The following is a 12,288-nucleotide window of genomic DNA, read 5'->3' as shown; positions in this document are numbered from 1 at the left end:
GTCTCCCCCTTATTAGATTGAACTCCTTCAGTACTACCAACATTCTTCACATTGTTTATTGATCTCTTAGTATGCTGCTCTACTGATCTCTCAGTATACTGCTCTACTGAATGAACCTTATTAAATCTGCATTCAGATAATACATGCCCAATAATCTTGCACTTATAACAGAATTTTGGAGGTTTATTGAGAATAATCTCATGTGAGAAACTACCATACTTAGTGATAATCCATAATTTGTTTGGAATTGTCTTGGAAAAATCAATCTCAACCAAAACTTTTGCAGCATATCCACTTGCATATTTAAGAGTGTTATCATCCACCTTTACTGGATTCCCAATTGCATCACAGATTGTAAATAATGTTTTCTCATCCCAATACTCGAGACTTAATCCTGGTAAAGATACCCAAATTAGAGCATGAGATGTTGTTTGATTTTCAGGACGAAAGTTTGGAATCCAATTCCGAGTTTTCAGAACTTGATCCTGGACATCCCATGTACTATTTTTGATATAATTTTGATCTTCTACATTAGACAACTTAATTGTGAAAAAACCTTTACCCAACGGAATCAACAGACACTCACCAGATAACCTCTATTGGTTTTTCAATATATTCATAACATCAACAAATTTAATTCGAAGAAAATCTAATCTGCCAATTAAAGAAAATTTCCATGAATCATACCTAGAATCACTCTGGCATCAATTAAGGAAATCGACGGACATTTTTCAACTGGTTCGGAGATATTAACAACCCTATAACTTCTTGCTTCTTCTTCATTAACATTTTTTTGATCCATACTAACTCACTAATATAGATCCATTAATAGATTTATTGAAAGAAAAAACACCTGATTCATCTGAGAAACAACAGATCCACCTGATACTATTGATTACTAGTGATTACTGATTAATCAAGGAAGAAAAATGGTGAAGATTGAGAATTTTTTGAAACTGAGTTAGTCGCCGATTTGCAGAGCCTAACTCAGTCTGATTTTTTTTTCATCCTGAAGTCACATTTCCGTTTAGTATATGGATTTTCGATTTGGATAATTTTTTTTGTTTGACAACCACTTTAAGCCTATCTTTTCGTTTGACGACTCTGTGCCTAGTGTGTTTTTATTCTTTCTCTCTAAGTTCTTGAACTTGGAGCTTTTTATATTCTTATGTAATTCTACTTTTTTTTTCAATACATCCTGTATTTCAAAAAATAAATAAATACATTGGATTCCAGAGTCAAACCATTACACATGAATCTTTCCGAAATAAGTATTTATTTCCGCTTAACTTGAAGCACAAACTTGGATCCCACAAGCTCCTTACTTTTGATAACTTTTCGATACTTATTAGACAAAGAAGAAAAGAAAGCATCAGGATGACCACCAAATTTTTGTTGAATTATAGGTTTCTAAAGAGTTTTTTATCCATTGAGCTATTTCCATATCCATTTGCATACACGCATTTATCCATCAAACTAAATTTCTTAATACCTACACCACATTTTTATCTGAAAGTGTATGAACTATGAATTATCCTTTCGAACCCATCCTCTTTCCTTCGCTAAAATAGAACCATCCTACACGAAATGTCTCAAAATCGTTTTCATTTCCTTCTCATAAAAAAGTATAAATTACGTGCGATTAAGAGGTAGTATTTTGTATTGTATTTGGTTTGACCCAGCCAAAGGAACTCTTGGTTCTATTAGGGTGTCTATTTTCACGACCTTAAAAAATGGTCCAAATACAATGGGCAAAAGGGCAACCGAAAAAAATTTCTCCACCGTCCCTTTGCCCACAAAATCTGCAGTTGATGTCTTGGACGTTATCAAATATGAAATGTCTTTACATGATTTCGAGAGAGATTATTAAATAAGGGATTTTAAGGAATCCACTGGAATGATCTAAACGAAGTTCCCTGGAAAACGAACTCCGGCAGAGTACGGTGTAAATTACTATACATGATAAAGTACTAATTTTTTATAACACGTTTCCATAATAATAGTGATTTTTTCTTTTTTTTTTTCCTTCCCCAAATTCTTTTTTCTTATCACAATGCATTGTAGATTCCATCTAGCACTATAATGTTGAAATTTCAATACTGATGTAAGAGTTTTTCCAATATTGCTAATGAGCTGTCAGATTGCAAGTAAGGGTACCAAATTTTTTTATAAGATAGAGAACTTTCTAATTTGTTTTATAAAGATTTCGATATCTCCCAATAATTTGGTACTTCGTTAGAGAAAATCCTACACTCTTTCATTTTGAAGGAGTGAATACCAATTACAGAAAATTAGAGGCTGGTGTAATCTAGACGGGGAATAATCTCCTGTTCGAGAAAAAAAACTGCACGGGGGACTGTCCCCCGTATATGTTTGTTTTCAGTTTCTTAATCATTTTCGAATGCAAAACTTTCCTTCATTCTTATTTTGTTATAAAATTTTGATTTTTTTCAGAATATAAAGCATAGTTTAGACAACATAGCCTAGATAAAGAACGTCCAGGAGTCATTCTAGGGAAAGTTAAATTCATGGTTGTGGTTTGCTCTAATTAAAATTAATCATTATGAGTGTTTTAATTAGTGTCTCATTAATCTCTCATAATGAATAATTTATTAAAACTTCATCATTAAATATCCTCTTAATTAATCTAATAAATATGTATTTTTAAATTATTAAATAATTTTAATAAAAATTACTATATCAATAAAAATTAGTGGTTAGTAGTGGAAGAAGTAGTAGCTGGTAGAAGCGGATAAGCAGTGGTGATGGAGGCGAAAATATCATTGGTGGTGGAAAAAATAATGCCGACGGGTGGTTTTATGATGGTGATGTTGGCGAATAGTCGTGGACATTATTAGTTCTGTATATTTACAACACAATCAACATTATATCGTGAAAGATGTAGTTGGTCATCACGATTGATAAAAACAAATATCATATTTTTAGGATGATACCATACCATTTAAAAACAAATGATCATAACCGCCGGATCACCTAAACAGTACTCCTGCTACCTTTAACACCCTGTTGTATAAATCATGGTTCTAACCGTTAAAATAAAATTAAATATACAACAGAGTATATAACAATAAAAAATATAATGGAATAAATTAATTAATGACCTAAGTTTATTCAACCATAATTTCACTCATGATGTTTGTGATTTAAAATTAGAAGTACGACAAAAGTCCAACGGGAGGTAGGCGGCAGTTGTGGTGGAGAAATAAAAAGTATTATATATGGTTTTGTAATGGTGGCGACGGTTTGGTGAGTAGCAATAGGTTATGTTAATTTTGTATCGTACAAAATGGGTAACATTATAAATTAGAAGTTGTGGTTGATCGTATTATTAATAAAATAATATAAACTCGATTGAAATACATGAAAGATCAAAAAAATAAAAGCAAACCACAAAATGTCACGTTATATAATTACTACAAACAAATGGGCACAAGTCAAAATCAATACAAAAAACATTACTTATTATCGAGATGTGTCATTACGGTAAGGGTTGTACCCTAGATATGTATACGTTTCTGCCCATTTCTTTGTACTGTATTATAAAATGAAGTTTTGCTAAGTTAGGAAATTTAAAGACCTGTCCTGATTTTTCCTCCCAATTGGTAAATTCACGGTTTCGTTCGATCCCATGAATATACGCTTTAATTGAGAAAAATTCATTACATATTCTCTTATTCACATCTCAAAATCTAAATTAAAATGGAAAAATTTGACCAACTGAAAATTACAATCCCACCTTCCCATAAAACTGAACAGTGATTCTCTCGCTCACATTCGGTAGGATGAGTGGGTTTGAAAACTCTAATTCCTTACTTTGGAGCAAACGAAAATCAGAAATGAAGTTAGGAAGGGAGATAGATTGCGGAAAAGAAAAAACTCAAATCCAAGAGTATAGTTCCGCTCAATCTTCTTTCAATTTTCTCTCAATCTTCGTCCACCAAAACGTACATATGTGACTAGTCAAACTACTCCGAGCTAACAACATTTGAGAAAATCCTTTCTTTTTAAATTGTTTCATGTATGAATGTTTGAGATTTCTATCATTTTCTTGAATATCATTTGTTGTATATTTAGCTGAAGTATACATTTTCAAATACAACCTTATTGATTACAATAACCTCATGGTTGAAATTTAGGGGTGCATGTATTTTGTGATTAAAATTTGGCTATCACAGGTCGTCGAGGTTTCAATCTATTCACAACTTTTTGGTCTAAAAAGGTGATTTTCAAGAACCCATTTTTTGTTTCTACTTGTTTAGATAATAGTGGAAATAGAATTTTGATTTCATCTTGATAGATAAACTTAGATAGAAACTTATAAGATTATTCAGATTACACGTTATAATTTGACAATAGATTGGTATTTACAAAATGATCTTACATGTATAAAAAATCCCTTGTTCTTCGGGATTCTGTTTCAAAGTCCAGAATAATTTGACTAGAAGTTATTTTCAACAAATAATCTAACATGATTATGCGTAATTGTATAACACCCATGCCATTATGGATTCATTCTTGGAAAATCTAAATCTACGACTGTAAAATGATCAGTTTAATTAACTTAAAATAATAAATATTCTATTGATATTTCATAATAAATATTTCTTTTATTAATCAAATAAATATATTTTCATTAATACAATACATAATGAATTTATTTTATATTAAATTACTAGGCATTAATGGTAGTTGTGATGGTGGTCAAGGGTGGTGGATCGGCAGTGGGGATAATGGTGGTGGATCGGCGGTGCGGATAATGGTGGTGGGTGTTGGTGAGAATGGTGGAGTGACGACGTTAATGATGGCGGTGGTGGAAGAAAGTAGCGGTAGTGGGATGAAAAATGTGTCCTAAGGTTATTTAGTTGCCCTCAGTTAAACTTTTATATTTTATATTAGTTTTTCAGGAAAAATCCATTGAGAGGGTTTCTTTTCAATTTAATAAAAAAATAATTACATAGCAGGCAAGTGAGCAATAAGCTGCGCCGCAAGCCCTTATTAGTTTTTATTTATTTTTTTAAATTAAAATAAATATTAAAGGCCAGATTTTTCTAGGGAGAAGATAAATCAATAGCTATGGTTTTAAGATTTGTTGGGTTGAGGTAGGTAAGAAGATGAAACCTATAAAAAAAAATTGACCATATAGAAGGCTACACGCGAATCAATTGTAATTGACGTAATTTATCATATCTCTCTGTAGAAAATATGATATCAAAGACTTAATGAAAGAACACAAAACTAAATTCAAACAAACTTCTGTTAATTGATGTAATTAAAACTCACGTCTTTACAGCCTATTTTTATATTTACAAACTTGACTCTCAAGTAGTAAACACTTTCCTAACATAATCAAACTCTAACAAAGACTCTTCTAGAAAATACTCACGTAAACAAACTCTAAAACCAGTAATATTTGCAACCTAAGTAAACTTCTAAATACCGTACCATGCGTCAACAACTCTTGTTGATCCATTTACTTCATATCAATTGTACCAGTTGATCCAACCATACTCTGTCAACTCTCGTAGTTGATCCACACTACTGTATCAACAACTCTTGTTGATCCCTTTTGTCTTCTTCATAGTATCTTGGTTTATTCTTCAACATCCTCCCTTAAACCAAGATACTCTTTGCTAATCATCCCCAACTTTCCACGCAAGTAAATGACAGTGTTAGACTTCAAATACTTGGTGAAAATATCTGCCACTTGCTCTTCACTCTCAACAAACTCAACAACTATCTCCTTATTGCTTACAAGCTCTCTGATGTAATGATATTTGATATCAATATGCTTACTTCTTCCATGAAGTACTGGATTCTTAGTTAGTGAAATTGTAGACTTGTTATCACAAACTATTGTTGTTGGTGTCTTTTATTCTTGAAACAATGACTTCAACATCATTCTCAACCATACATCTTGTGTAGCACAGTTGCTATCAGCTATATATTCAGCTTCTGTTGTAGATAAAGAAACAACTTGTTGCTTCTTTGATGACCAAGAGAAAAAACCAGTTCCCTAACTGAAATCCATAACCTGATGTGCTTCTTCTTCCTTTTGTATCACCAGCTCAATCACTATCATTAAAACCAACTAATTTTGGAACTTCTAAAACATTATAGAAAATTCCCATACTAGTTGTTCCTCTAACATATCTCAGAATACGTTTTGCAGCTTGTAAATGTGATTGTTTGGGTTCTTCTATAAATCTACTAACCAAGCCAACTTCATACATAATGTCAGGTCTTGTAGCAGTCAAATATCTCAGACATCCAACAAGACCTTTAAAGTATGTTGAATTCACAAGTTCTTCTGATTCTTCTCTTGTCAACTTCAATCTCTCCTCTACTGGTGTTAAGATTGGATTGGAATTATCCATCTTGAAACGCTTTAGTATACCTTCTGCATAAATTTGCTGATTGATAAAAATTCCTCTTTCAGATTGTTGTACTTCTATGCCAAGAAAATATGACATTAAACCAAGACCTGTCATCTCAAACTCTTTCACCATATCCTCCCTGAGTCCATTGATCATCTCAGAACTATTTCCAGTGAAAATAAGATCATCTACATACAAACATACTATAATATGATTGTCAAGAGTATCAACTTTCAAATATAAAGTATGCTCATGTGGACATCTTGTAAATCCTTTCTTAATGAAATAAGAATCTATTCTTGTATAACAAGCTCTTGGTGCTTGTTTCAAACCATACAAATCTTTGTTTATCTTGTATACTTCATTCTCATTCCCCTCCATAATGTAACCTGCTGGTTGTTCAACATAAACTTCTTCTTCTAAAACTCCATTCAAGAATGCTGACTTAACATCCATTTGAAAAATCTTCCAATGCTTCTGTGCAGCTAAAGCAATGATCATCCTCATTGTTTCAAGTCTTGCAACTGGTGCAAATACTTTTGAATAATCAACTCCTAGTCTCTGTCTATATCCCTTAGCAACTAACCTTGCTTTCAGTCTTTTTATCTCACCATTTGACTTGTATTTTGTTTTGTAAACCCACTTAACACCAATAGGTTTCTTTCCTGGTGGGAGTGTTGTCAATTCCCAAGTGTTATTCTTCTCAATTGACTCAAATTCTTCATTCATGGCTTGAATCCAACCTTGTTCTTTAGAAGCTTCTTCATAAGATACAGGATCACAATCTCCAAATAATACAAAATTCACCACATCATCATCAGTATCTTTATCATCTCTTGATACAACATAATCATTCAACCTAGCATGTATGATATATTTTCCTCTTGGTCTTGTATTTTCTTGTTGTGTTATTGCTTCAGTTTTTGCTTCTTCATGTTGTTCTTCAACATTGTCTTGAGCTTGCTCTTCTTCTTCAACCACAATTGGAACTGTTCTGACAGCAGTAAATGGATCAACATTCCTTGTTGACCCAATATTATGTGGATCAACATTCCTTGTTGACTCAATATTATGTGTATCAACATCCCTTGTTGATCCATTGTTATGAGGATCAACATTCGTTGTTGATCCATTATTCCAATTCCATTGTGAATCTTCATCAAATATCACATCTCTACTTATAACTATCTTTCTAGTTTTTGGATTATATAGCTTGTATCCTTTTGTCACTGAACTGTAACCTACAAAAATACATTTTTCACTCTTATCATCCAACTTATTTCTCAGTTCTTTTGGCACATATGCATATGCAATGCATCCAAAAATTCTCACATGTCTTACACTTGGTCTTACACCTCTCCAAGCTTTCTCTGGTGTTATATTGTTCAAACTATTTGTAGGACATCTGTTAACTAAGTATACTGTTGTATCTACTGCATAACCCCTGAAATTCTTTGGTAAATATTTTGTTCTTCTTATAGTTCTTGCCATCTCCATTATAGTTCTGTTCTTTCTCTCTTCTACACCATTATGTTGAGATGTATATCTTGCTGATAGCTGATGTAGAATACCATGTTCTTCCGTGAAACTCAACAACAGTATATTCTGTTCCTTTATCAGTTCTTAATATCTTGATGTTTTTACCAATCTGTTTCTCAGCATATGCTTTGAAACTTCTAAAAGCATGAAAAGCATCACTCTTTTGCTTAAGTAAATATATTCATGCTTTCCTACTAAAATCATCAATGGAAGTTATGAAATAGTTATTACCTCCATGTGATGTAACTTCTATAGGACCACACAAGTAACTATGAATGATCTTCAACTGTTGTTCAGTTCTTCTAGCTTTGTTAACTGGAAATGGATCTCTATGCTGCTTGCCAAAGATACAATTCTCACATCTTGATTCTGGAATTTGAATGAAAGGTATTCCTGATACCATCTCCTTATTTTCTAAAGTTTGTAAACTGTTAAAGTTCACATGTCCCATCCTTTTATGCCATAACCAAGTATCATTATGCACACTAATACTGGAATAACTTTCCTTTTGATGCTGAATATTCAAAGGAAATAACCTGTTTTTGGTCATCTGTACTTTAGAAATCAATCTTCTTCTTCTATCTCTGATGAAACACAAACCAATGTAAATATTCATAGAGTATCCTCTTTCAGATAGTTGGCCCATACTCAACAAGTTTTGATGTAATCATGGTACATAAAACACATCCATGATATATTCTTTTGAACCATTCTTAGGAACAATTCCAATTATTCCTTTTCCCATAACTGGAATTGTAGAACTATTGCCAAACTTTATTGTTGATCTTACAGACTCATCAAGTTTATCAAACAAATCTTTTCTGCCACACATATGATTGCTGCAACCTGTATCTAAGTACCAATTAAGTTGAGGTTGTTCTTCTGCTGTATGACATGCTAGTAACATGTTTTCAGCCTTCTCCTCTTATGCTTCTTCTTCTTGTTGACTTTCAGCAATATTAGCTTTGAAATTTGATTTATAATTATTTTCAGTAGTGTTTCTAGGTTTTGGACACTCTGGAGCAAAGTGCCCAAAATCTCCACAGTTGTAACACTGAACTTTTGATCTATCAACTGGTTTTCTTCCTTGATAACTTCCAGTATTAGATCTTCCTTGAAACCTTCCAGCATTAGGTTTTCCTTGGTTTCTTCTCCAGCTAACTTGACTTTGAAGTGCTTCTTCAACTTGTTTTGCATAAACTATCTTCTCTAGCAATCTTTGTTCATAATCTTGTAATTAACCCAATAACTCATTAAGAGTCATAGTTACAACTGTGTTGCATTCCTCTATCGCAGTCACCTTTGATTCAAATTTCTCAGGAAAACTTCTTAATATCTTCTCAACAACTGTTGAATCTTCTACAGTATCACCATTAGCCTTCATCTCATTGACAATATTCAAAGTCTTTGAGAAAAAATCTGATATTGTTTCAGTACTTTCCATCTGCAATAATTCATACTTTCTCTTTAGGGTTTGCAATCTAACCTTTTTGACCTTGTCAGACCCTGTGTAGTAGCTAACCAAATCATCCCATGCTGCTTTAGCTTGCTTAATATAGATGACTCTGTCCATGAGAGATTCATGAGCACCTTGATGAAGAATATATGTAGCTTTAGAATTCGTCTTTCTGTTTTCAGTTAATAGAGTTTGCGCAGCTCCTTCAACTACATCTCCTACTGCTGGTTCTACATAAGCATCTTTCACAATATCCCATACTTCTTGATATGTAAAAATATTCTCCACATGTAACCTCCAATGTTCAAAGTTTTTGCCTTCAAACACTGGCACCTTGATTGAACTTAAACTCGTCATCTTCTTCGACTTAACTTCTCATAACCACAGCCCTAGAATCTGATGCCAGTGCTCTGATACCAGATGTAGAAAATATGATATCAAAGACTTAATGAAAGAACACAAAACTAAACTCAAACAAACTTCTCTTAATTGATGTAATTAAAACTCACGGCTTAACAACCTATTTATATGTTTACAAACTTGACTCTCAAGTAATAAAAACTTTCCTAACATAATCAAACTCTAACAAAGACTCTTCTAGAAAATACTCACGTAAACAAACTCTAAAACCAGTAATACTTGCAACCTAAGTAAACTTCTAAACTCCGTACCATGCGTCAACAACTCTTTTTGATCCATTTACTTCATATCAATTGTACCAGTTGATCCAACCATACTCTGTCAACTCCCATAGTTGATCCACACTACTGTATCAACAACTCTTGTTGATCCCTTCTGTCTTCTTCATAGTATCTTGGTTTATTCTTCAACATCCTCCCTTAAACCAAGATACTCTTTGCTAATCATTCCCAACTTTACACGCAAGTAAATGAAAGTGTTAGACTTCAACGACTTGGTGAAAATATATGCTACTTGCTCTTCACTCTCAATAAACTCAACAGCTATATCCTTATTGCTTACAAGCTCTCTGATGTAATGATATTTGATATCAATATGCTTACTTCTTCCATGAAGTACTGGATTCTTAGTTAGTGAAATTATAGACTTGTTATCACAAACTATTGTTGTTGGTGTCTTTTATTCTTGAAACAATGACTTCAGCATCATTCTCAACCATACAACTTGAGAAATAGTTCATGGTAATAGGTAAATAGAGAAGATAAGTAGATAAAAAACGAAATGGATCAAGAATTACAGATTATTAAACTTTAGAAAGACACAAATCTATGTAAACTTAGAATAATTTATATCACCAAAGGGAGAAAAATAATCCTTGAAGCTAACAAATTTTGTATGATTAATCTGATTGGTTTTGAAGTAATTTTGTGTTTCAGATTTGTTATAAATTTGGTGAACGACCTTTGATGATTTATTTCTTTTCGAAGTAAGGACACTACTTTGTTTTGAAGAAGTTAATGAAATGGTGTTCTACTAACCATAGGCCCATATGATTTTGAAGAGTTGGTTAACGTTTAACTATATTTGTCCTAAAGGATTGTATGACTTATAGACACAGTATTTAAAAATTTGAGACTAAGACATGTTTATTAACCAACACCTCAAAAACATTTAAACTTGAATCGACTTGATCGATTTTTCGCAAATAGTTATGATATGTATGAACCGATGAATATATTTGAAATACATATCTTTTTCCGTGCCGATAAGTTAATCCCTAATCCTTTTAATAAATGGGAGATTGTTACCCTCTAATGTTCCTCCATTTTCCCTACAATGACTTCACTCCTTCGATTGAACTAGTTCTCCCTCGAAATGAAGGAGTTAGTCTCAAGGTGAGACTATCCAATAGGTGATGCTCTTAGCAACCATGAGTTTTTGGATGAAAGGCTAATTTTGACTTGTGTCTTTGCTAGCTTATCAACATGCCAGATCAACACTGCACCCAGACATATGAATCTTCGTGCCAGGTTCTCTATTGGTAATTAGTGTTTCATTAAATTTAGTGAGTGGATTTTAGTGATTGGTTATTTGAAACATAATTGAAGAGTTGTTGGGTCGTGTTCATGATGATCAATCCACAGCGTGCGCCCACAACTTTGTACGGCTGCGCCTTGGCTACACAACAACGCGTGTTCACCTCAACTCAAATCTTGTTTTGAAGAGGATATCGTCAGTGTTTTATCATTTTCTTCCTCCTCTTCTTCTCTTTCTTTTTGTCTCCTCACCCACTTTATCAATAAGATACTACCCGTGTAGACCTTACTGTGTACCACTTCCATAATTTCACCTTTTGCTAGACAGAAGAAGTCTACTGGAAATCCATTAAAAATTTCCAAACAAGGCTTTGTTATCTTATGATACTGAATTTTTCCCTAAAGTATATCTTTTCTCGGAATTTGGTCAATTGCCCAAATATTTTTAAAACATGATTCTAATGAACGAGTAAAAATTAATATGGGTAAAATTGACACAAAAAAATAGTAAGAATGAATTTGGATTCGTCCTGGCTTAAACTTAAAAAATAGCGAGGGTGAAACTGGATGCATTCTGATGTAAATTAAAAATAAAAAAAAAATATCTGAAAATGGGTAGTATGAAACTGTTTACATCCTGATTATTTTTACATTCTCGTCCATTCAAACAGTATTAAAATGTACATGTCATTTTTACTCAGAAATTGTCGTTATTGGATAAATTAAACAATTTTGTGATTTTTTTTTACGTCAGCTATTTCTTAGCTAAAAGGGGATCAAATATGATCCATTCACTGGCTAAGCCAATTTTTTTCCACATTAAGCTATAGTGGTAGGCCTTAGCTATAATCTAACTTAAGATGAGCTAAAATCTTACAATAGTGATTGGCCTTTGTTTGTGAGAAACTAAATGTTGGAAATATGAATTGAGTGTTGCAATAAA

General features: G+C 32.8%; 1 protein-coding gene across 1 annotated transcript; it reads right to left on the bottom strand.

Moving 5' to 3' along the window:
• Positions 1–8,859: 8,859 nt before the first annotated feature.
• Positions 8,860–9,747, bottom strand: LOC113360480. The gene is made up of 2 exons (XM_026603989.1): positions 9,261–9,747; positions 8,860–9,164 (listed from the first exon to the last, which is right to left on the bottom strand). The coding sequence occupies exons 1-2, from the start codon at positions 9,745–9,747 to the stop codon at positions 8,860–8,862; spliced, it is 792 nt and encodes a 263-aa protein (XP_026459774.1).
• Positions 9,748–12,288: the final 2,541 nt, after the last annotated feature.

The sequence above is a fragment of the Papaver somniferum genome, chromosome 3 (genome assembly GCF_003573695.1).
Source record: "Papaver somniferum cultivar HN1 chromosome 3, ASM357369v1, whole genome shotgun sequence".
Taxonomy (NCBI): domain Eukaryota; kingdom Viridiplantae; phylum Streptophyta; class Magnoliopsida; order Ranunculales; family Papaveraceae; genus Papaver; species Papaver somniferum.
Note: the sequence above shows the minus strand (reverse complement) of the source record. Positions and strands in the feature narration are given on the sequence as shown.

What these genes read in the sequence shown, in the direction of transcription:
- LOC113360480 (XM_026603989.1), bottom strand. Translation starts at nt 9,747, where the DNA reads ATGACGAGTTTAAGTTCAATCAAGGTGCCAGTGTTTGAAGGCAAAAAC. An exon ending in TGTTGAGAAGATATTAAGAA is followed by an intron (nt 9,165 to 9,260) that starts GTTTTCCTGAGA and finishes GTTAATTACAAG; the next exon opens with ATTATGAACAAAGATTGCTA.